At 55.1% G+C, this 23,936-nt stretch overlaps 2 protein-coding genes across 6 annotated transcripts in view; one reads left to right on the top strand and one right to left on the bottom strand.

The window, feature by feature from the left end:
• Positions 1-772: 772 nt before the first annotated feature.
• On the bottom strand, positions 773-19,547 carry Ccdc92 (coiled-coil domain containing 92). Of its 3 annotated transcripts, none has more exons than XM_090319871.1 (4): positions 19,425-19,547; positions 4,288-4,433; positions 3,836-3,877; positions 773-1,885 (listed from the first exon to the last, which is right to left on the bottom strand). In XM_090319871.1, the coding sequence occupies exons 2-4, from the start codon at positions 4,415-4,417 to the stop codon at positions 1,113-1,115; spliced, it is 945 nt and encodes a 314-aa protein (XP_090175997.1). In that variant the 5' UTR covers positions 4,418-4,433; positions 19,425-19,547; the 3' UTR covers positions 773-1,112. The 3 variants fall into 3 exon arrangements, with proteins under 3 accessions (XP_090175997.1, XP_090175996.1, XP_090175995.1); XM_090319870.1 differs by lacking the exon at positions 19,425-19,547 and adding an exon at positions 19,128-19,301; XM_090319869.1 differs by lacking the exon at positions 19,425-19,547 and adding an exon at positions 13,091-13,473.
• Positions 19,403-23,936, top strand: part of Znf664 (zinc finger protein 664) — an 18,108-nt gene continuing 13,574 nt past the window's right edge. For 2 of the 3 annotated variants that reach the window (XM_090319874.1, XM_090319872.1), the window contains exons 1-2: positions 19,762-19,860; positions 20,363-20,499. The gene's annotated coding sequence lies outside the window, so the exon portion shown is untranslated. Of the gene's footprint in view, positions 19,530-19,761; positions 19,861-20,362; positions 20,500-23,936 lie in introns of those variants that run through there. The other variant, XM_090319873.1, reaches the window with a different exon arrangement.

Here is a 23,936-nt window from a genome sequence, read left to right as displayed (position 1 = left end):
GCTGCGGAGAGGACGCCCGCGGCGGGGGTCAGCACCGGGGGCCCGGCCTGGAGGACGCCCGCGGCGGGGGTCAGCACGGGGGAGTCGGGCCTGGAGGACGCCCGCGGCGGGGGTCAGCACCGGGGGCCCGGCCTGGAGGACGCCCGCGGCGGGGGTCAGCACGGGGGAGTCGGGCCTGGAGGACGCCCGCGGCGGGGGTCAGCACCGGGGGCCCGGCCTGGAGGACGCCCGCGGCGGGGGTCAGCACGGGGGAGTCGGGCCTGGAGGATGCCCGCGGCGGGGGTCAGCACCGGGGGCCCGGCCTGGAGGACGCCCGCGGCGGGGGTCAGCACCGGGGGCCCGGCCTGGAGGACGCCCGCGGCGGGGGTCAGCACCGGGGGCCTGGCCTGGAGGACGCCCGCGGCGGGGGTCAGCACCGAGGAGCCGGGCCTGGAGGACGCCCGCGGCGGGGGTCAGCATGGGGAGCGGGGCCTGGAGGACGCCCGCGGCGGGGGTCAGCACCGGGGGCCCGGCCTGGAGGACGCCCGCGGCGGGGGTCAGCATGGGGAGCGGGGCCTGGAGGACGCCCGCGGCGGGGGTCAGCACCGGGGGGGGGGGGGGGGGGAGGCCGGCCTGGCGCGCTGGCCTGGCCGGGGTGTGCAGGCCCCCGGGTGCCTCGGGCTGGTAGAACAGCCTAGAGCATGGCCTGGGAACCAGCAAGTTGGTTAAATGTCGGGGCCGAGTCTCCCCGCCGCCCCGGGCGGTTGAACAAAACACACGAAACAGAAGGAAGGCAGGTTTAGAAAATAAAGTTTGTTGGGATCTTGAACATTCTGGATAAAACAAAGAAAAGATGAACGCACGTTGGGGTTGTGCACGTAGGAGACGCCATCTGGTTCAGCTCGTGGGACATTCGTGCGCTGCTGCGCGGCGGCGGCGGCTGCTGGCGCGGTGCCGCCCGGCCCGGCTCGCCCGGTGCTCGAGGCGCGTGCGTGGTGGCCGGGAGGGGCTGGGAGCGGTGGCGGGCGGGCGGGCGGGCGTCGAGGCTGCGGGCCGCGGTCCTGCGGGCGGGAGGAGGCGGAGTGGCATGCGAGGGGCGCTCGGGCCGGGCGGCGGCGGCGCGGCGGGCGGCCTCACACAGTCCTGTCCGTCCCCGAGTGCTTCCGCACCACCTTCCCCGCGTTCACCTGGTCCACCGCCAGCGTCTCCACCTCGGGCTGCGCCTGGGGCGGGCTGGCGTGGTGGATGCGGTGCGCCACGCCGACGTGCGCCTTGTGCGGCTTCTCCCGGGCCGGGCTCTGCGGCCCGCCGGCGCCGCGGTCCGAGGCGATGGGCGGGATGACCAGGGGCCGCTCCCTGAGCTGGACCTCGGCCGACTCCCGGGCCAGCAGGAACGGGGTGGGGTCGGGCATGGCGTCCACCGGCTCCCGCAGGTGCAGTCTGCGGCTTTCGGCCCCGAGCCTGTAGACCTCCTCGAACTCGGGGTGCAGGGGCGCGGAGAGGCTCTTCTTCATGCGGCGGCGCGGCGTCTCGGGCAGCCGGTCCCGGGGGGGCGCCGGCTTGTAGCCGGCCAGGGGGCTGCCGGCCGGGCTGGCGTCCGCGCCGCCGCCGCCCGAGCCCAGCAGCTTCCTCCTGGCGGCGTGCAGCTGCGCCGTGAGGTAGGCCACCGTGCCCGCCCGCTGCTCCAGCTCGGCCGACAGCAGGCCCAGCTTGTGGCTCTTCACCTTGAGCTCCTCCAGGTACTTCTTCTCCCGCTCGCGGATGGTGTTCTCCAGCACGGCCATCACGGCGCTCTTCTGCTCCAGCTCCTTCAGCAGCTCCTCGTTCTCCTCCTCCTTGGCCTGCAGCTGGGCCTGCAGCTCAGCACAGCGCCTCTTGAGCTCGCTGCTCCTGGAGGAGCCATCGCCTGCCGCGGAGAGAAGCCGCCGCGCCCAGGGCCGCATTAGAGCCCTCGCCTCCCACCGCCGTGCCCGGGGCTTTCCGGGCCCCTCTGCCTCCCGGATCCCCAGGTCACGGCGAGCTCAGGGCATCGGAACCCCGGCCTCGGGCGACACCCCCGGCGGGGCATCCGCCCGTCCAGCCCAGAGCTCCGCTTTGGGACCTCAGCGTCCAGAATTCCCGCGTCTGCCCAGCAGTGGCAGCTCACGGCTGCACTCTGCTACTCAGGGGGCTGAAATACGAGAATCCAAGTTCAAATATCTCCAGTTAGCCGGCACAGAGGTGGGAGTGGAGCCGTGGCTCAGGTGGTCCAGTGGCAGCCCCAACCCGGTGCATTACCTAGGACCCTCTCTCCCGCTCTTCTCCGGAAAGCCTTTGCCTTTCCCCAGGCTGTGCTGTCAAGGGCTGAGAGAGGCTGAAATGTTCCAGAACAGCCTTTCCCTGGTTGTGCCGAGTCCTGCTGCTGGGGTGCTCACCATGGCCCTGGGCTCTGGTGGGAACTGCCCCCGGATGGAGCCCAGGGCTCCCAGCTCAGGGCCTTTTGTGGCCAAGAGCCAGATCCTCCTGGGCAGAGCTTCCCGCCCGCCCCAGGGGCAGCCTGGCTCACAGGGATGCTTACTGGGCCCCATTTGCTGGGCGCTACTTGGGGGAGCTCGTACAGATCTTAACATAAATGTCTCTGTCTCTGTCTCTGTCTCTGTAGATGCCTCATACATAGGCTCAGGGACAGTGAAAGTAGATGTCTCATAGGCTCAGGGACAGAGCTTAGGTCCTGAGTTCAAGCCCCTGGAGCAGCAAAAACAAACAACAACAAAAAAAAGCAGATATCCAGGCCCCTCCAACCTTGGGCATTCAGTCTGCTGGGAAAGGAATGCAGGAGTCTCGGGCCTGTGTCTGTGCTTCTCAGGGTCAGGCACATTTGGCATATACTGAAGGGGACCATGATTATGATTTCCCCCGAGGCTCTTCAAACCACCCAGCTCCACTCACACAGCACTGCCAGCACCCAAGAGTCTGTCCTGGGGTGGGAGCTTGGAGCTGAGATCCAACACCTCAAGAGGCCACTGGCATGCCCTCTACTGCTACAGATGCCTGGCCAAGAGGGGACCAAGGTATCCCTGCCCTGGCATCACCACATGACGTTCCCATACAGTGTCCTCTGTGGCAGTGCTGGAATCTTGTCCCCAGTTCCGGGAAGCTTCAGGGAGTCTGGAGGCCTTGCTCTGGAGGAAAACTCCTGAAGGCAGGCTCCTGTTCTAATACCCGAGGGCCCCATGGTACCTTCCCACACTCAGGAAAGAAGGTGGGAAGAGAGGAGCAGGCAGTAGACAATGGTATGGGGACCAAGAGTCTAGCTTCCACGGGGGCTGGGGCATGGCACTAACCACCTAAGGGGGGCCTCAGGGCAGGGCTATGGCCTGTGTGAGCTGCCCTGCAGGCCCTAGGCTCCCACTGCCATTAGGGGCGTGCCCTGGGGATCTCAGGTGGCTCTGGACTAGAGTCCTGAGAGGGCTGGTAGGCAATGTTCAGGGCTACCCAGCCATGAGCCCACTGCTTGTACCAGTGCCAAGCACTCCTGCCCTGTGCCAGGCCTGTGCCAGGTTCTGGGGACACGGGAAGGGAGGCTGCTCTGCCAAGCCCCCAGAGGGGGCCGCATCTGCAGAGGGGATTCACATGCATGGTGGGAACAGCAGAAAATCCAGAAAAGCACGCAGCAGACATCTCAATGTGCATCAAGACAAGGAATTCTCTTCCAGCACCTAGTGGCCCGTGAGTAACTGAGGGGCCCAGACTTCCTTCTGGCCTAGCCGCGGGGACCTCCCTTCCCAGCCCAGAGGCTCTGCATGTGTGGCCCGTGGGAAGGAATGACCTTGTGGCAAACAGCGACACAACCCTCAGCTCCCAGGGTTGTTCTTACCTGTTAGTTCAGAACTTTTGATGGTCAGCTCATACGTTAAATCTGAAAGAAGAAAGGGTGCACATGAGTTCTGTTCTGGGAGAATTCGTAGCCTTCAACAGCTTTGAAAATAGCATGTTTCCAAGACGGGCACTCCACAGCACACAGGGCTGGCAGTTCAGAGGCCAGTGTGAGAGGTGCACCAGTATGGGCGGCCATTGTTCTCACTGGGGCTGTGAGGTGGGCACCCCTTCCGAGACGCCCTTCTTCATCCCCACACAGCACACAGGATGGTCTAGTTACTGGCTCCAAAATGCAGAGCAAGTTCTGGCCTTGCAGTGTGCATCTGTTAACATCCCAGCAGGGAGGGGGAACACCCGTGGGCCAGGGAGTGGGTGTGGCTCAGCCCTGCATGGACAGCGGCTCCCGCGTCCCCCCTCCCCTCCCACCAGTCCTGCCAACGGCCGGTGCACCTGTGCAGTGCTGCTGCAGCCGGCGGATCTCGGCATGCAGCCCCTTGAGCGTGCTGGCGTGCTCCCGCTGCAGGAAGAGCAGGTTCTTCTGAGCACTGTGCAGTTGGTTCTCCAGGTTCGTGGCAGCCATTCTGGCATCCGGTGGCCTGCAGGAGACCCAGGTCCTGGTCAGCGCTGCCCCACAATGAGGACAAGCAGGGCTGCAAGCCCGGGGCCTCCTGACCTGGCAGGCAAGCTAGCCCATGAATCCCCCCAGCTGCATGGGGTCCTGAGAGGCACCTGGGGGTAGCCCCTCAGAGGCGCCCTGCATGTCCAGTATAGGAGGGGGCACTTCGCAGAAGAAGGGGTGGCTGTAGGTGTCCAGGGTCTCTCCCCAGCGTCCAAGCTTTGCTCCTTCCCCACCCATTCAAGGCCTCCAGCACCCAACCACCACCGAAATAGGGGAAATCTGAAGCCAATCCAGCTTTCTGGAAAAGCTACCAGAGTAATTCAAGGCCGGGCCCAGCACTGGAAAGTGCCAAGGGCAAATGTGGGCTATGTGCTTATGTTACCTGTGCCCACAGTGTGCCCTTCCTCACACGCTGAGAACATGCCGCTGCGGGCACGGAGAGGATGGCACCCCGGCTCCCCCACAGCTCGGCATCTAGGGAGGCCCTGCGCCATTTGCCCCTCCCCCGTGCACAGGCCCCACGGGGAAACCCGATGACACAGACACTTAGACCACCAAACAAGGCACATGAGACTAGCAGGAAACACGCTGGGGCTGTGCGGTGGGTACCAACCGGTGCACCCAGTCCCTCGGGAGCAACGGCAGCATCCCATCAGCAATTGTGTTATACTTCCAGAATCATCCAACAGGAAACTACTGCCTCTGAGTGAGAAGAGGTGGCGGCGTGCGGGCCTCACAGCACACCGTCCAACAGCAGGGGCTGGTTAAAGAGCGTGAGCCCTGGCGGCAGTGATAGGCCCTCCAGCAGCCCAGCCCTGGCGGCGGTGAGAAGCCCTCCAGCAGCCGGCAGTGGGCAGTGGCTCCCGCCAGGAGGAGGAAGGGCTTCCCTGGGCCAAGCCCCCACCATTCCCGAGACCCTAGTGCGGCACTGTGTGGACTGGGGTGGTCCTATGCCAGGGAGAGGTGGGCAAGGGACCGAGGGTGGAGCACCCACGAGCCCTGCAGCCTTGGCACTGGAGGACGAAGCCGGCCATGCCCCAGCACCCCCTTGGGGCACCCCAAAAGTGTAGTGGCAGGTCTGCAGGGCTCTGGATGCCCCGGACTTGAAAACAAGGTCGGAGACGGGGCTTCCTCCACAACCGGATCCACCGCAGCAAAACCAGCCCACGTCCTCTCCCTCTCCCCTCCGTTACCCAGTGGCAGCTGGGGGGACTCGACATGGCTCTGGCAAGCCTTCAGTTTACCTATACAGCTTCAGCAAACCTTCAGAGTTGACCTGGGGTCTGGCAACTGCAGAGCTGGCCCAGAGCTGTGTCTGGCTCTCTGCCCTGGCCTTCTCTGGCCCGGACCTTGCGATGCAGCTTCTCGTGGGATCCCTGATGGCTCTTCTTCTGCCCTGTGCACCATCCCTGCCCTCATCCGCATCTCCCAGCCTAAGCAAACTTCCCCTCAGGCAAAGTGGCCTGCCAGCACAGGCCACCCTGCTGACCCTGCTGATGTGTGCCCCATACTGCCTGGACTATGTTTTTTTTGGGGGGGGCAGTCCTGGGCTTGAGCTCAGAGCCTAAGCACTGTCCTTGGGGCTTTCTCAAGGCTAGAGCTCTACCACTTGAGCCTCAGCACCACTTCCGGCTTTTTTCTATACATGTGGTACTGAGGAATGGAACCCGGGCCTTCATGCATGCTAGGCAAGCACTCTACCACTAGGCCACACTCCCAGTCTGCCTGGACTCTCTCTTGTGCCTGCTGCACCTGCTTGTGCCCAGCACCCAGGAGGGCACCAGGAGAGCAGCCATAGATAACCTCAAAAGCACAGAGCGTGTGTCCAGGGTTCCTATGGAGACTCTAACTCTCAGACACACCTTGAAGTATCCTAGGACTTCAGGGCCGTCTCCCCAGCCCTGACACAGTACATGCGTGCACACGAGCCCCTCAGTGCCCCCCACTCCCAATCACAGGGTGACATTACATTTGCAAGCAATTTAAATACGGCTTAAACAAGTAGTCATATTTGAGCTGCTTTGGTCAGTCAGCCACTCTGGATGGCATTCTGTAGTCATTAAGGTATGGGAGGCACAAGAGATGTCCACAGAATCTCCATTCCTACGGGCAGACATCTCGCTAAAACAGCCCAGGGTGTGCAGGGAGCACATGACCCCGCAGCAGATGAGACTGGCAGCGTTCTGGTGCTGGCGACAGACCTCCTCAGGGGCCAGCCTCCCTATGACCTCCAGACGGCTCCCAGAGGCTCCCACGGGAAATCCTCGTGTCCGGGGCTTTCTGGGATCATCAGGACCAACCTGAACTAAGCAGGCCCATCTGGGCCCCAAGAAGGTCTCCAGTGGCATCCAACACTATGTTCTCACCAGCTCAACAGGATAAGGACATTGCTGACTTCCCTGCAGATGGGAACTCCACAGCCCAGGAGGCGGCCACGAGTGCCACTCCTATCCTGACTACAGATGCCTCGTCATCGACCGCAGTCACTGCAGCAGGTGAACAGGGGCTATGCTGGGAAGTGTTCTGTTCAGGCCAGAGTCATCACTGGGGAGCTGCTGGCCATCTGGAGGGAGAAAGGAGTCATCCTGAGAGGCTTAATGCAGCCTCAGGCCACTCAGGGAGTCTTGACCCAGAGCCCTGATGGAGACGGATGAAGAACTGTGATCAGCTGGGCAGGCGCAGCCTCAGTGCAGGGCACGAGATGCCGAGCACACTGGGAAGATGGCCCTGTGTGTGCTGACAGGCTGAACTCTACAAACTGGGCTCTGTTGAGTGCAGCCTTCATCCAAGCCAACCCAATAATGGTTCTGAGCTTTGCTGAGAACCATTAGCAATTCTGGCCATTCCTCACCCGGAGGCAGCAGGGTCTGAGCACTGGTCCCTTCCTCTCAGAGACCCAGCCTGGAGTCATCATCAGACCCTGCAGACCATGGTTCCAAGTGCCAATCATTCTCTGGACCCACCCCTCCCAGGAGAAAGACACACTCTGCAGTCTCCTCAGACAACTCTAACAGAAGCAGGGGGGCTGGGCTGCTGGTGACAAGGTGACCTAGACCCTAACCAGAAGGATAAGCCATGTGGGCATTGGTTCCCGAGGTCAGCTGAGCTGGCATTACATTTCTGTTCATTTCAGAAACTAAGATCCTAAAAGGCTTTCTGTTAGGATGCTTTAGAGAAGGCCCTGCAGACCAGCCCAGACAGCCCCAGGGGAGGAAGGAGCCATCCTTCCTGTGATCACAGGACTTAATGGACGCCCCTCCCCCTCTGCTCTCCCCAGCTAGGACAAATGGCTTGTCAGCAGCCAGGGCCCATTCCTGCCCTCACTCACAAGGCTCTTGTGAGCCCTCACTCCTGCTTTTAGGCTATTAACGCATAAATGATGACCTAATAATTTCATTTATGGACCATTTCTCCATGTCCCAGTACAAAGCCACTTCCCATCCCTTGTCATTTGTCCCCACAATTCTTCTGGGAGGAGAGAATGCCCCACTGGGACAGAAAATGCCCGTCATAAAGTGGACCCCAGACCTGTAGTTTCCTCCTGGCCTCAGGATCTGTATGTAGTAATCCCGAAGGTGGGTCTCATTTAACAAAGAAACTCAGATACTGTCCAGATATACATAAAATGCAGGCCATGCAGACACTGCTTGCACCATGGCGGCGAGAAGGCAGGGCCCATACAGATTGTTCTCACAAAGGCAGGGCCTCTGAGCCATTTCCTGTTGAGTGGACTGGAGATTCTATGGATTGTCCACCCCAAAGATGGCTGACCAGGCCAGCAAAGTTTCCAGCAGGTGGGTGGAGGCAGGGCATGGCCAGGCTCTCCAATGCCTTTTCAAAGCAGCAAGGCCCGCTTGGGAGGAAAGGGAATCTGACCCCACGGATCTGGGGGGTGCTGCTCCAAGGGCCTGAGCCCAGGCACAGCTCTGGTGACATGGCCAGGCTGCAAAGCTTGCTGGAATGGCCAGCAGGGTATCTGAGCACAAGCAGCCGACTCACCCCTCCCCATCCCCTTTTGGTTCTGCAGTACTGGGGTTTGAATTCAGGGGCTTGTGCGCTTGCTAGACAAGTACTCTACCACTTAAGCCCTTTTCACCCCATCCCTTTTACCCTTTTCTAACCACACCTCTTACTTTGGCGCCTCCTCTACATGTCCCTTCACTGCACCCACCCTGATGACTCTGGACACATGGCATCCCTGAGGCCTCCCTCAGCCCTGCCCCACCCAGAGGCCCCATGGGCTCTGGGCTTGTCAGCACTGCTATACCTTGACTCCTGGGTATCTGCCACATCCTTCCAACACAGGGCCTTTGCATATCTGGTGCCTCTGCCTGCACTACTCTTGGCAATTTCTGCCCCTTGCTAATTAACTCCCATTCTTCCCTCCTGAGTTCATACATTACATATTACTTCAGATAATTTTATCCTGCTCCATAATGGTGCTGAGAGCAGATCTGAACCCAAACTACATCACATTAATCAAGAAGATTACATCACAGCAATCAAGAAGCGCTGCGGCAGCATCGACTGGAACATGACCTCATCCCGCAGCGGCGCTACACGCCACAGTGATGTTTTAAAGCCTTGGGCTCTGCAGCCCACAAGGGATGAACTATCTTAGGTAAGGAAGGCTCTCACCACTGAAAAGCAGGGAAGGTCTGCTCCTGGCTATGACAGCAGACCTACCTTTTAGATGACCATCAAGTCTACAGAAAGAGGGTAATAAATCAGCACCCCAGAACTTGGGTAGTAGCTGTGAATTAGTTAGAGCAAGCTATTTCAGAGTCTAGTTGTGAATAAGCTATAACCCACTCACACTGGGCTCCCCGGTGAAGAAGGGAGTGCTCTGAGCACTCCTCCCCAGACTGCAGCATTAGTGCTGGCACAGGAGGACCCCAGGGTCTTTGGGAGGGAACTTCCTGTACTGCTCTGCAGTCCCCAGGCAGCAGGTGCTAAGATGTAGGGAGTGGGCAGTGGTGGGGGAGTGCAGCTTCCAGCAAGGGGGGCGGGTTCTGAGTAGATTCAGGCACAGAGCATGAGAAGACTAGAGAAACCGTCATATCAGCTGCCCACAGCTGCCCACTAACCAAGAACTTGAGCCAAGCTGGATGCAGTGGCTCATGCCTGTAATCCCAGCTACTCAGGAGGCTGAGATCTGAGGATCATGGTTCAAAGCCAGCCCAGGCACTAAAGACTGTGAGACTCTGATCTTTCCAATTAACCACTAGAAAATGGGAAATGGCACTGTGGCTCAAGGAGTAGGGTGGTAGCCTTGAGCTGAAGAGCTCAAGGGATAGTGCCCAGGACCAGAGTTCAAACCCCATGACCATGACCATGACCACCACCACCACCACCACCACCACCACCACCAACAACAACAACAAAAACCAAGAACTCAAGGCCCTGGAGATCCGCTAAGAGATGGGACAGAAGGCAAAATGATGAGGGGCTGGCCTGTGTATGAGGGAGAAGCTGGACCACTGAGGCCGACTCCCAAATTGTGGTCCCTAACCCATGGGGCTGCTGTAGGTGCCAAGTGCAAACACAGAGTCTAGTGTGTAGTAAGTGCCCGGGAAATGTCAGCTGTCACTCCTATATAAGAACTGCCCACAACTCTATAAATACCCCTCCAAACTGTTTACTTGGCCCTGGGAGTATTTCCCGAACACCACGTGGGCATGGACCTGAGCTAGCAGAGAAATCCCTGATCCTTCCAGAGAGGACAGCATAAAAGCAGAGCACTTTCTGGCAGCCTTTGGCCTCTTCTTTCACTGGAGAGGAGCTCAGGGAGGGAAGGGGGGGGGGCTGTGCCCTGAGGGACTGAGGGATGGGAAGGCTTACCTCTCCTTTGCGCCTGCCACCAAACTGGATCTTACAAGGCTAAAAATGGCCTAGGCCCCAGTTCTCAACTCAACCCATTTTTAAGCAAGGGTCCTCAGTATCTCTAAAAAGGAGCTTTGCCACTGTGCTGGTTCCACAGCAACCATGCAAAATAAACTGTGCTCCCCAAAGGCCCCAAAGATTCCTACCTGTGTATGTGCCAAAGAAATCCAACTAATGAGCAATTTGAAAAATACCCAAAAAATTAGGGCAAGTTAAAGGACATCGTTTCAAGGAAAGCTGAGCATTTGACAATGAGCCCAGAAACATTCTGGCCAAAAGACCAAACACCATTAGAGAGTTAAAGCAAACAACATTAAAAGCAAAACTGTAACTATTATTTAGAGACAAAAAAATCTTGCTCATTCATCATTCTTGATTAGGATGCCCTTTTTTCTTTCTTCATCTAATACAAACAAGAGTATAGCACCAGTATGAGGATCCTGGGTTCCAGTTCTGGCAGGCTGTGCACAAGCTGCAGCATCTCCAGCCCTCGACTTTCTACACAAGAGTAAATCCCAGCACTGGCATGGGCAATGACCAGGGGAATAAACCGGGTTTTTTTTTAGGTGAAACACTTAGTGGTATGTCTGGCTGTGTGTAAGGTGAATCGCCTATAACTAAATCCACAGGAGAAAACTGCCAGGCAGAATCTTGTGGGATTGCCCATCTTCTGGGTAGGCAGCAGACATCTTTTAATAGGCATGCATCTAATAGCTAACCAAGGAAAACACCAGATCAAACAAAAAAAGCATGTTTTGCACAAAGTACCTGAATGTCTGTCATCAGGGCAGTGATTAAGATGCAGTAGATCTATATTTATTGACAGTGAACACACAGTGGCAGATTAAGTATATTAAGTGTGTGTACATGCCAGGCTTGGTGGCACTCCTGTAATCACAGCTCACTGGAGACCACAAAAGGTTCCACCAGCCTGGGCTAGAGAGAGCTTCACAAAACAAAAAGCTGTGTGTCTAACACCAATACATTACATTATATAGAATCTGGGGAGAAACTAGGAAAACTGAGAGCGATGTAATCCATTTTTCATGGTGCATTATGGGGGATTTTTACTTTAAAATTCTATTTTGGTACTACCTAGCTTAACTGAGTATGCACATACTGCTACTTAGCCAGAAGTGGTTTCTCTTCAAAGACGATCGCTCGATATCCTCTAACAAAGCACTAACACATCATTATTATACACACTAGGGTAATCTTGAACTGTAAGAATTGATAGAAGGGGAGGGCAATTTTACAAAAGCAATGATTCTGGGTCTCCAAGATGTAGAAATGACAAAGAAGAGGGCGGCTCTGCTCCCCCTGCTGTCCTGACAGCACAGGACAGCCCACATGGGCATTTGACAGTCACGTTTCCACCTGGCTTCTGTTTAAAAACCATGTCCAGTTTCTGTACACTGATCAGGGTGTGACCCCTTGGTGAAGAACATAGGTACCCGATACAGCTTTGGGGTGTCTCTAGGTGGGCTGTGCAGGCCAGGGAATGAGTACTCAGCTGCTGGCTGGGCCTTTGGGGAAAAGAGCCACCATTTGAGCCAACAGGCCAAAAGGCCATCACCCTGTGACAGCGCCCAGGGCAGGAGGCAGTAGTAGAAGCACCCCATGGCCTGGCCTCAGGCCCAGGGCTGGGCATGCTGCATGAGACACCACAGACTTCTAGATTCGCCAAGAGTGGGTCTGGTAAAAGAGGGTGCTTGGAGAAGAGGAGGTGAGGCAGGCAGGGTCAGGGGCTCTGCTAGGACTTGCTGCTTTCCTGAGCAGCCCACAGGATACATGCGCTTAGGGATCCCCCACAGCCTTATCCATAGCTGGAGTAGAAAATGTTCAGGGATTCACAGACACTGTTTCTGTGAACTGCTAACTTCTACCAGGGTGACCTGAGCCAGCAATTTAAGCACATAAATCTCTCATTACACTTCAAAGTTTTCCACACCATATTTCCCTTTAATGAACGGACAAGCAAGCAGGCCACATCTAATTAGTGCTCGCATGTCTACATCTGGTGGTGAGCTCTCCTGACAAGTCAAAGGTACAGTGGCCTAAATGTGGAGCTGCCGACCACATCGCAGTGCTCACACCCACACTCAATGGCAACCCTCGGGCAAGAAGAGAGAGGGTAAGCCACTGCTCTAAAACTCCCTTCTCCCTCTCAGGTCTATGGGATGAACCATTTCAACTGACTCAAATGACGGACGTCCTTGTCCAGGCAGCTGGATGCTGCTGTGGAGGAGGAGCTGGATTTAAGAGAAGAAAGGTGTTCATTAGCAAGAGCTCTGCACATGCTGGTCTAGCCCTGCTTCGCTTCCATTGCTATGGAAAGGGAAACCATTGTGTCATTAGTTCTTACAGAACATACCAGACGACAACTGCCCCTCACAGAAAGACGAGACCTGCCGTGTTGTTGTGGAGAGTCGGGCTGGGTCCCAGCTGTAGCATCTCCCGGGGCGTTAGAACTCGGCCATGCCGCCAGGGGCAACACCAGCTCTCCTTCTCTCACCTGCCCATCTTCAAATGGGCCTATAACAATGACCTCCAGACAGTGTCAATGCGGCAGGGACAGAGGTCTCTGAGCTTGTCTCAATCCATGCAAGGAGTAGTCACCTTGGGCAGGCATCTCATCCGTCTCACTGCAGTGGTTACTTGGGCCACCCAGCGGCTCTTTGTATTTACTGCATGTCTGTCTCTTAGGAATACGAACTTGAGTCAGTAAGAGTCGCATTATGGAAGACTTACTCTTTCAGAAGACATTTGTCATTTCCCTGGATCTCCACTTCTCGAGATGTTTTTCCGATGGCTTCAGCATGTCCACTTCCAGCTGTCCGACCCTTGACCTGCTATCCAGTGCTTCCAGTGGCCCTATCTGGAAGTTCAGTTCTTTCAAGGTTTCCCATCCGTGAGCTTCCTGCGCAAGGGGCCGTTTGCTGGTGTCATGGCACCCACAATGACTCTTGTGTTATGTCAGGACCAAGAGAATCCCCAGACTCACGTGTTCTAGTTCTTTAATCTCAGTTCACTCCTTGGGAGGGGACAAGCACCTACTAAGCACCTGTCCATCACTAACGTCTGCCATGAGCCCGGCGTGGCACACACTGGTCACCCCAGCTACTCAGCAGATGGAGATAAGAGGATTGCAATTTGAGGCTGGCTAGGGGAGGTTACCTTGAACCCCTAACTGAGAAACAAGCAAAGGCAAAAAGGGCTGCTATATATAGGTAGCTGAAGTGGTGGGGCACTGCCTAGCAAACACAGGTCCTAAGTTCAGTCCCCAGTACCAAGGGTCTGTCATATGAAATCCACAAACAATGCTAAGACCCAGGCAAGGCTGGTGAGACGATGTGAGGGAAGCAGTGTGTATGCTATTATTTAGGTTTTGTCTTTGTCACGAGATATGGGCTATCTTAGAGAAATGAGGCACCAGTACACTGACACAGCAGAAAGAGCTGAAAAGCCGTGCAGGTGGAGGTGAAGCCCTGGGTGGAGAATGGAAGACTCAGGAGAAAGGAAACAGCACCTCACCACAGGGAGCTTACCGAGAATGGACACATTCAGTGTCTTCCGCCTGCAGCTACAGCTCAGCCTCTTGCTTGTGCTTGCCACATTCCCAGGCTGGCTTGGTCCAGTCTCCGCCATGTCTGGCCGCGTGCCCCCACTGTGAGATCCAGTGGCCTGCAGCTGCACATTCTTCTGGTGCCACTCTCTCTTTAGATTCTTCACTCGTAAGAACTGCAGGAAGCTGCATTTTTGGAACGGAATGGTTTGGGTTCAGAGTGTCCTGTCCATATGGCCTGGGACATGCTTTGTCCTCTGGTTGAGCCAGCTCTGGGCACACCTACTGGCCATCTGGGGTCCAGCACTCAGCATGTGCAGGCAGGGTGGTCAGCCTGGGACACGTGCAGAGCCACTGACAGGTGGAAGCATGGGAAGCAGCAGCCATCTGCTGCCGCCGCCTCATGCAGGTGCTTCCATGTCTTACTCTGCTCTTTAAGGTGCATCAGCAGCTGGTGCGGTGGTACACATCTGCCAAGGCAGGAGGGCTGCATGGTCCAGGCCAGCCCATGCTGCAGCACCAGACCCTGTCCCCCCAAACAGTGCTAAATAACAACAAACCATAACATACAACACACGGAAGTCCAATAAACAATTCAGTCCCACCACAGCCTGTAGGCCTACAGCATGTGGACATTTTTTAAATCAGGAAAAGCAGAAAATGGTTCATAAAAATAGCAATGAGAGTTTGGCCTAGTGGTAGAGTTCTTGCCTAGCATGCAGGAAGACTCAGGTTCGATTCCTCGGTACCACATACATAGAAAAGAGGTGCTGTGGCTCAAGTGGTAGAGTTCTAGCCTTGAGAAAGCCCAAGGAAAGTGCTCAGGCCCTGAGTTCAGTCCCCAATAACTGGCAAAAAACAAAAACTTAAAAATAGCGACAACAGCTTGTATTCGCATGCATGTATCAGGCTCAGTCACCTACTTGCTGGAACAATTATACAAGGGTCATCCCTGACCCTTCCCCTTTAAGGAACTTGCTCATGGGGTGAAGACCTTGGCAACATTTATAAAGAACCAATGCAGGCACAAAATGCAAGTCTTTTACCCAAAGCTGGCACCTTCCGTGCACCAGGCCCTCCTAGAGTATGCCTCTCCAGTATCCACCGTGTGGGGGTCTGGAGCCTGTCCTCAAGGCAGCTCTGGGAGATAAGGCCCAAATGTCTCCTTACCGACAGAAACTGCTGGTTCTTCCCAGTATATTCTGGAATGCTTGCCCTAAGTGTGGCCACACAGGAGTGGGGCTGTGTCAGTGTTCCAAACTGCCAGGGGTAGGCTGGCACCACACCAGGAGCTTCAGCATGTTTCCCAACAGTGGCAGCAGGTGCCTCCCTTCCCTCCCTCCCCCACCTCTTCCCCACCTCTCATGGGGAAGCTGCAGTCCCTTCTTTTCAGTGGCAGACACTGGGTCAGCACAGGCCACACGTTGGGGGGAGCAGCTCTCGTTCTTTGCCTGGCATTTCTTGCTGCTGAACTGTCTGCTGTCAATGAGGGCACCTAGAGGAATCACATTTTCTGCCAGCTCCACCAGAGGAGCTGCTAGGAAAACCAGCTCATGTCTTTGGAACTGTTTTACTTTTCTTTCTTTTTTTCCCTATAGTCCTAGGGTTTAAACTCAGGGCCCGAGCAATGTCCTTGGGCTTTTTCAAGGTTAAAGCTCTACCAGTTGAGCCACAGCACCACTTCTGGCTTTTTCTGTGTATGTGGTACCAAGGAATCAAACCCGGGTCTTGTGCATGCTAGACAAGCACTCTACCAGTAGGACAAACTCCCGGCCCCGTGTTTTCCATTTCACTGTGTTGAATTAGCTCAAGTGTAGATAGGCCATCCACAGTAGCCATATAGATAGCCAATGGCTAGCATTAGCCACCACAGGCTGCACTGAACCAGGTACTGGCTACCCACTGCTGTAGGGTGGAGCGGTGGCTGTGTCACCATGGAGTCCACCATCCTGTCACTGCACTGCAGGACCCATCCATTTTATCCCAGGAATCCCGTCACAGCCTGGATACCGATTGTCACAGCATTTGTGACTGTATGACAGACACTCCAACCTATGTGTTAGTCACCGTCAGCCCCATGAGCCCTAAGCCTGCTCTTGTTGGCTGCTAAGCTGGCTGAAGGAAGACGTACACTTGCTTCCCCAAGGCTGCAGGCGAGAGGTGCTGGCCCCCTCTGAAGTACTCCATCTACTCTCCAGCATGGGCATGTGCCTGTAAATGCCAGTAATACTCTAACAGAGACCTTTCAAGTAGTGTGTTCTACTAAGCATACGTTAACCCCTACAAAGGTTGCATTCTAAATGCTGTTGCTTCAGTAATAATATTTCAAGTAGTATTTACAATTTTTTTCCTGAAGGAATAAAGATTTCCAACGCTTTCTCCATTTTGGGTTGGCCAGAGCTCCCTGGCAGTGGTCTACTACCCCTGGTACACAGGGTAGAAATAATCTACGTTTGTCTCGCCCAAACCAACCTGCAAAGTCCAGGCCAGTTCCTACACCCAAATTCAGTCAGTGGTAACAGGCACAAATTTATCCGCTAAAGAATAAAAGAGACAAGCTATTTTGAAAAGGTATTTTAAAAATGCAGTACATGCTGATATGAACTCAGAATTGGTTTCTTTCTCTAACTTTTCCCTAAATTAGAGTGACCTGGCCAAGGTTTAACTCCATTGGCCAGGTTTCCATCTCTGGCACTTAGGTCCTGGCAACTGGTCCTAGCACTGAAGCTCTCTGATGAGCACAGGAGCCGCCCTGCTTCCTGGCCACAGCCCAGAGTCTTAACCATGGCGGCCCACTTGGGGCAGGCATGGAGCTAGACAATGGCTGGGTTATCACTTTACCCCAGGATGGCTTAGCAAAGTGCAGCATGTCTTCTTCCTCAAACATACTGCTCCCATTCACCCAGTCTTTTCAGCTCACTATAATTCTAGTCTTGGCTTTGTTTTCCCTTCAGCTGCCAGAATATACTTTAAAACCATCCAGACACACTGAAAAACATTCAACACAATTACTGTTGGTGGATGTGATTGGACTTTTCTATACCGTAAAACTCCAATTGTATTTGAATAATGAAACGCACAGAAACTAAAATGCAGAGTAAGCACAAGAATGATCTCTTAATCAGTGTCTTCTAAAAAATCTCAGCTAAGGAAAAAAAAAAAACCCTATGTACCTTCACAACTCGCTGACTCTCAAACAATGGCTGACATTTCAAGTTTTAGAAACAGGATTAAAAAAAACCACTTTGCTTGCCTTCTGAAAAAAAAAACATTTACTGTAGAAAACAAAGCCAAAAGAATACGAAATACTTTAAAAATAATATGCTGAATGTGAGAGCGCTTTATTACAGGTAAGACCCAGATCAGCACAGTACAGGGCTAGAATCACCTCTACACCAGGCAGAAACCTTCCCAGTGTTTCATATTGGGGATTCCACTGTACCTACAACTGTAGAAGCCAGTAGCACTGGAAACAAAAGGCAAAGAGAAATCCAGTTTCCATAGGAGCCCCTCCCAAAGCCCCTCCCCTCAACTCTATGATATCCAGAGTAGCCATTGTTGGAAAGGAAGAACCAAGCAGCCTACTGGACCCCCAGAGGAGAAACAGCCCCTCTCCACTGCTGCAAGTTCTAATGGTGCACCTTTTGTTTTCAGTGATAAGCTGCTTCCTGTTCCTACTCTGTGCTCAGAAATGACTCTAAGCACATGAAGTCCTTCTGCTCATGACAGACCTGGGAATATCTGAAGAGGATTTGGACGTATTCTCGTCCTAACCAAATCTTGCTGCAGGCTGAAACATCAGAACTGGTGAGATGAGAGAGAGAGCCAAGCCAGCATCTACCTAATGCATCCAGAAGTCCTTGTCTCTAACACTGACTGCAGCTTTGGAATATAAAGCATATAAAGGCACCTGTCATTGAAAGACATGCCACCTGGAAGGCAGAATTCATTCCTAGTAAATACATGTGTGTGCCTACTATGTATGACAACTTTTCTGTGGCTGATCTTGTTCTAGACTGAAGGAAAAAGATTTGTTTTGTAAGTATTTCTTAAGACTGTGCTGAGAATCAACGACCTCAAGCTCAGGCAGACAAGCAGGTAATGATATGAAAGTCAATCTCCCAACTATTACGGACCAGACTTAAGAACCCCAAACAAATGATCTGTTGTAAGTGAAAAGATTAATTTACGTATCTTAAAAGACTCAACAGAAATACCTACTTTTAAAACTCCATAACCTCTATGTCTTCCATGAAGACATTTAAATGTATTACAGTAAAAATCTACTCCACATACCTAATAGTTCTCTACTTCAAAATTTAAAAACTCCTAAACCCACTGAGTAATTATACAATGCAAAGGAACAATTAAAAACTAAAGTTTTTCCATACACACATACATATAAAATCCGAAGTCTTAAAAGTCTTCTTCCAGACCGATTTGCAACATCAGCCCCTTAGGCAACAGATAGTCAAAAGAAATACACAAATGTCAAAGTCTTCAGAGGTGTAAGTCACTTGGAAAGTTCTTCAGATGTCTAAGTGGCGAAACGGCGGTTCTCGCTTTAAAACTCTCAAGTTTGTGTATTTTTTAAAACGTGTTTCGGCGGAGGAGTTGGTCTTTTGTGACCAGGCCGCCCGGTGAGTGCGGTTATTATTAAAGGCCCGCTCCTCCTTCCCTACGGCCACCTCCCTTCCTCGTGGACTAGCGGACCCACCGCGAAGCTGGAGGTGAAAAGGGAAGTTAGCGAAACTCGGAGCGGGCGGCGGCGGGCGGGCGGGGCGGCCGAGGCAGCGGCCCGGGGCTCGGGACCGCGACCCCGCCACTTACCGGGAGGGGAGCTCCGCGCCGGCGGGACGGGACGGGACGGCCCCCGCCCACCGCTCCCGGCTCGGCCCCGGCCGCCGCCGCTGCACCTGCAATGCGGTTGGCTCGCCGCCCGCGGTCCCCGCCGGGGCTGGCGGCCGGCCTGTCCTCCTCCGCCGCGCCGGCGCCCGGGCGCGCCCCGGCCCCGGCCCCGGCCCCGGCCCGGCGGGGACCGGCGCCCCACTGGGTCCCCCCGACGCGTCCCGGCGGGCCCCCGCTGCGCACCCGCGCGGCCGGCGCTGCTCCCCCCGGGCCCCCGGCGGTGGGCCTGCGGTCGGGTCAGGGGCGCCCACCCCGGCCCCCGCCTGCGGCCAGGTGAGCGGGGCGGGACGCGGCGCGCCTCGGGCACCGCCTCACCTGCGGCGCGGCCGGTGTGGTCCTTCCGGCGGCTAACCCGCTGGGCGCGGTCCTCCCGGCGGGCGGCGGCCGGACCCGCGGCCCATGGGCGGGGCGTGCGGGGCAGGCGGCGGCGGGGTCAGTGGGCGCCGCCCGCCCAGCGCATCCCGCCGGCTGCTCGGAGCGCTCGCCGCGGTGCACGCCGGGAGCCGGCGGCGGCGAGGCCCGGCCGCGCTGACCGGGCGGGCAGGGCCGAGGCACCGGCGCGGCTGCGGGTCTGGGAGTGTCGCGAGGGGCGGGAAGCCGGTGGATACTCACTCGGCAGGGAGGGGGCGACGCCCCGCTCCCCCCAGCTGCGGCAGGGCGGGGGCGAGGATGCAGGGGACCGAAGGGCTGGCCGTAGGACGCAGGCGCACAGCTCAGGTGCGGCCGCACTGCGGTTGCCCTGGGTAACGCGGACCTGGGCGGGGGAGGGAGGAGGGAGGGGGTGAGGGGAGAGGCGCGCGGGAGCGCGCGCCGGGCCGTGGGGGCGGGGCCACAGGCTGCGCATGCGTGCGGCGCCCGTTTACCCGGGCGGGGGCGGGGGGGGTCGCGGGCCTCGCGCGTGCGCACGCGCGCCGTCCCCCGGAGGCGTCTGGGTGTGCGGAGCGCGCGCGCGCGCAGCTCTGAGGCGCACCTGTGAGGCGTCCCCTGAGGAGCGGGCCGGGGGGCGCGCGGAGCCCGCGGCCTGGGGCGCTCGCAGCCCGCACTTGCAGTGAGTTGGGCCGCCGGGCGCTCGAGTGTGTCTTGGGCTTGGCCGGCCGGGGCGTGGGGCGGGGAGCGGGCTGGGGGCTGGAAGGCGGCGGAGTGCCTTAAAGAAAAGGAAAACAAGCCTCCGCTCGGGACGGGCCCGGGCCGCGGCCGGCCGGGGCGGGGGTGGCGGGGAAGGACGGTCAGCGCGCGCCCCGGCCGCGCAGGCCCGAGCCGAGCCGCCGGCGCCCGGGCCCGGAAAGGCGACTCGCCCTAAGCCCCGGCCCGAGGGGCGCCGGGTGGGCAGCGGCAGGGCGAGGCCGGCGCAGGCCCCGCGGGAGCCGGAGCCCGAGCCCGGCCCCATTGTTGTCGGAGCCGGGGGAAGGGGGGGAGCACGGCGGCCCTGGAAGCCGTGGGGCCGCGCCTTGGAGCCGTTCCAGGCGGGTCCCGGGAGGGGCGCCGGGCGGCTCGCAGCGACCCGCTACATGGTGCCCGTCGTGGGGTTTTGTCCTTTTTTTTTTAAACAGTAAAGCCTCCGCGTCCGGCCGTGATCCCCGAGCATCCCGCTCAGGTGATGAGGCACGCGGGGCGCACCCGGCGCCGAAGGCTGCTGCCGCTGGACGCCTCCATTGTGTGACCACAACTGGGGCCGGCCTCGCACCAGGTAAGCCGGCCGACCACGCCGCAGCCCTCCCGGCCCCTGCGGCCACGGGCCCCACGCCCTCCTCCGCCAGGACTTGCCGTGTCGCCCCCTGCTTCTGAAGAACTCCACAGAGCCCCCTCCCCAGCTTGGCCCCTTCCAGATCAGTCAGTTCACCTCCCAGATCCCTCCCAAGTCGACTTCTTTGTGAGACCTGGCTTGTCCAACTACACAAGTCTGCTTCTCCCAGCAGCCGGCCCCGTACGGTCGGAGTTGAGCCTCTGTACACTGCCGTCTTATTTCAACAAAGAAGACCCAGTGTTGAAAAAGACGTCCAAGGTCTTCCCTGTCTACCACGGGGACGACGTTTGGGGAGATTTAAAGAGTGTATTGTTTCAAGTTTATGTGTTCTTTTGGGGGGGGGAGGGACGGCCACTTCCTTTGTAGAAGGGTAGCGTTTCAAAGCGGAATAAATGACCTTGTTCAACCTACTGGTTAATTTACAACTTAGAAATTAACTTTTAGATTTGTTATACCTTTTCTTGGTATATGCCACTGACTCCCAGAGATGGCAAAAGCCTTTGGATTACAACCTGTCTTAGAGATGAAGAATATGTGTGTAGTGTATATTCTTCGAGATCTTTGAAACACACTTTTCAGTGGATCCCTATACCACCACCTTCGTTTTTAACGAATGTTAGCCAACGAATACTTTTGTCTTTTCATTTTTAGCATATAATTCTTCGTTTTTCATAGCGTCTGCGTTGTGTTCCATAGTTTAGGTATATTGAAGTCTGTTGAGCCATTTCCCACATGGATAGCAATGGAAGTTTCAGCTTTAAAGCAGATTTTTTTTAAGTGGTGTTTATTCTTTGGTGAGATGGAATTTGTTCAAGGGAGCAGAGATCTGTGCTAATTACAGAGAGGAGGTGTTTATGATGGACGTTCTCTTTGGTTAAGAATTTACCTGTGGCAACATGGCTCCTCCCCTGAGGTAGGTAGCTATGATGACTGGACTGCTTACCAGTCTTGCGACCTTGTGGTGGGCACATGATCTTTCCAAGCCTCCCCTTTCTCTAACTGGTGATGGCTGCTCTCCTCCATGTCACACAGCTCAGTGGCACCTTTGAAAGTGGTTGGTAGACTAAGGTGGCAAAAACTTCTTAAAGCACATTTTTCCTAGTGCTTTGTTGCATGCTGTAAAAGATGTGATATGGGCTGGGTTCTGTTCTGTGGTAGAGCACCTACCTACCTAGCAAGCTCTGGTACTGAATTGTATCGTGGGTCCATCAAAAACAATAAAGGGAGAGGCTGGCCAGTAGGTTGACTATAAATCATGTTAACAAATCCAACACTAAGCTGGGCATCAGTGGCTCATGCCTGTAATCCTAGTTACTCAGGAGGCTGAGTGCCAGCCAAGCACAAAAATCCATGAGACTCTCATCTCCAATTAACCACCAGAAAACTGGAATTGGTGCTGTGGCTCAAGTGGTAGAGCTATAGCCTTGAGCTGAAGCCCTCAGGGACAGTGCCCAGGCCCAGAGTTCAAGCCCCATGACCGATCCCTCAAAAACAAAAACTCCAACACTAGGTAATGCTCTCCTTGTAATACTTAGAATTTGTTTCCTGGTGGTGCAAATTGTACTCATATTCCTGTGCAACAGCACATTCAAATGACCTTTTATGTCCCTCCAGGGAAAGCAAGTTCTTACTGAATTTATAGGCAGAATCAACTAGTTTTAACAACTTAAATATTGGCTCAATGATGTGTAGCATTTTAAGATGTAAGTGACATAATTGTGAACAAGGAGACAAAATTAGGGACTAAATGAGCCACGTGATACATGCATAAAATCCATAGTTTTCTGAATGCCAAAATAGTCTAGCAGAAAATAAATGGAAGGAACAAATACTCCCCTGGCAGTGACCTCACAACAAAGAGAGCACAAAACTTACAGGTATGGCATTGAGACAACTGAGGTCTATACAAAGACCAGAAGGTACCCTGAATAGTCCTGGGCGTGATGTTTAAATCTTATGGAGATGCCCATTTGGGGGTAAACTTGACAGAATAAGAGATTTGAGGTGGTACAAATACATAGAGTGTTGCACAGACCACTCAAACCTGTTCACATAAGAAATGAACAAATGGAGCCAGGCACAGTGGCTTATGCCTATAATCCTAGCTACCCAAGAGGCTGAGATCCTCAGATCTCAGTTCAAAGCCAGTCCAGGCACTAAAGTCTGTAAGACTCTTAGCCCCAATTAACCTCGGGAAAACAGGAAGTGGCGCTGTGGCTCAAGGGGCAGGGCCTTCAGCCTTGAGCTAAAGAGTTCAAGCCCTATAACCTCCCCCCACACACACAAAAAAAAGAAACTATATGATATATGGTAAAAGAAGTGATTTTGAAGACTCCAGGTCTAGCTAAAAAAGAAATCAGGAGTGAGCGGCTGGAAAGGAGTTCTGTGTGTTGCAGTAGGGCTTTGCAGCCCATTGTACCCGTACTGGAATCTTTTTTTTTTTTTTTTTTTCTATGTATGTGGTACCGAGGAATCGAACCCGGGTCTTCATGCATGCTAGGCAAGCACTTTAACCACTAGGCCAAACTCCCGGCCCCTGGTACTGGAATCTTTTAGTAAGGAAAGTAATCCTAACAGCACAGGTATTACTGGTTTTTGGTTTTAACAATACTGAACCCAGGGCCTCATCCTTTTTAAGTGTTCTACTACTTGAGATAAATCTCCAGCCCTTTTCTATATATCAGAACTGGGGCTTGAACTTAGGGCTTAGGCACTATCCTTGTCCCTACCTTTTTTTCCTGATGAAGACTAGTACTCTACAACTTGATCCACAGGTCCATTTCTGGCTTTTTCCTTATTACGGAGAAGAGTCTCAGGAAGAGGCCCAGGAGTTTGGCCTAGTGGTAGAGTGCTTGCCTAGCATGCACAAAGACCCGGGTTCGATTCCTCGGTACCCCACATACATAGCAAAAAGCCGGAAGTGTTGCTGAGGCTCAAGTGGTAGAGCCCTAGCCTTGAGAAAGTCCAAGGACAGTGCTCAAGCCCTGAGCTCAAGCCCAGGACTGGCAAAAAAAAAAAAAGTCTCAGGAACATCCCTACCAGGATGTTTCAAACTGATCCTCAGAGCTCAGTCTTCTGAGTAGCCACGATTACAGGTGTGAGCCACTGGCACTGGTGCAGCAAGTTTTATTCTCTCTGATTAGACTTTTTTTTTTAATGGGGTGAGTAGTCTGGATTTGAAGGGATTGGGTGATTTGAGTTGTCTGCCTTTGTGTGCGTGTATATGTATATAATTATAATATAATATATATTTATTACGGAACATAGCATTTGTAAAATATCCTGAGGACACCTTAGCTACATAACAAGTTTTTGTGTTTATTTTTGTTTGGAAATTGAACTATGAGTGAGTGAGACCTACTGGAAAAACCTGAGCAGTA

The sequence above is a fragment of the Megascapheus bottae genome, chromosome 28 (genome assembly GCF_031878675.1).
Source record: "Megascapheus bottae isolate mThoBot1 chromosome 28, mThoBot2.hap1, whole genome shotgun sequence".
Taxonomy (NCBI): domain Eukaryota; kingdom Metazoa; phylum Chordata; class Mammalia; order Rodentia; family Geomyidae; genus Megascapheus; species Megascapheus bottae.
Note: the sequence above shows the minus strand (reverse complement) of the source record. Positions and strands in the feature narration are given on the sequence as shown.

What these genes read in the sequence shown, in the direction of transcription:
- Ccdc92 (XM_090319871.1), bottom strand. Translation starts at nt 4,417, where the DNA reads ATGGCTGCCACGAACCTGGAGAACCAACTGCACAGTGCTCAGAAGAAC. An exon ending in GCTGCAGCAGCACTGCACAG is followed by an intron (nt 3,878 to 4,287) that starts GTGCACCGGCCG and finishes TTCTTCTTTCAG; the next exon opens with ATTTAACGTATGAGCTGACC. An exon ending in CAAAAGTTCTGAACTAACAG is followed by an intron (nt 1,886 to 3,835) that starts GTAAGAACAACC and finishes TCTCCGCGGCAG; the next exon opens with GCGATGGCTCCTCCAGGAGC.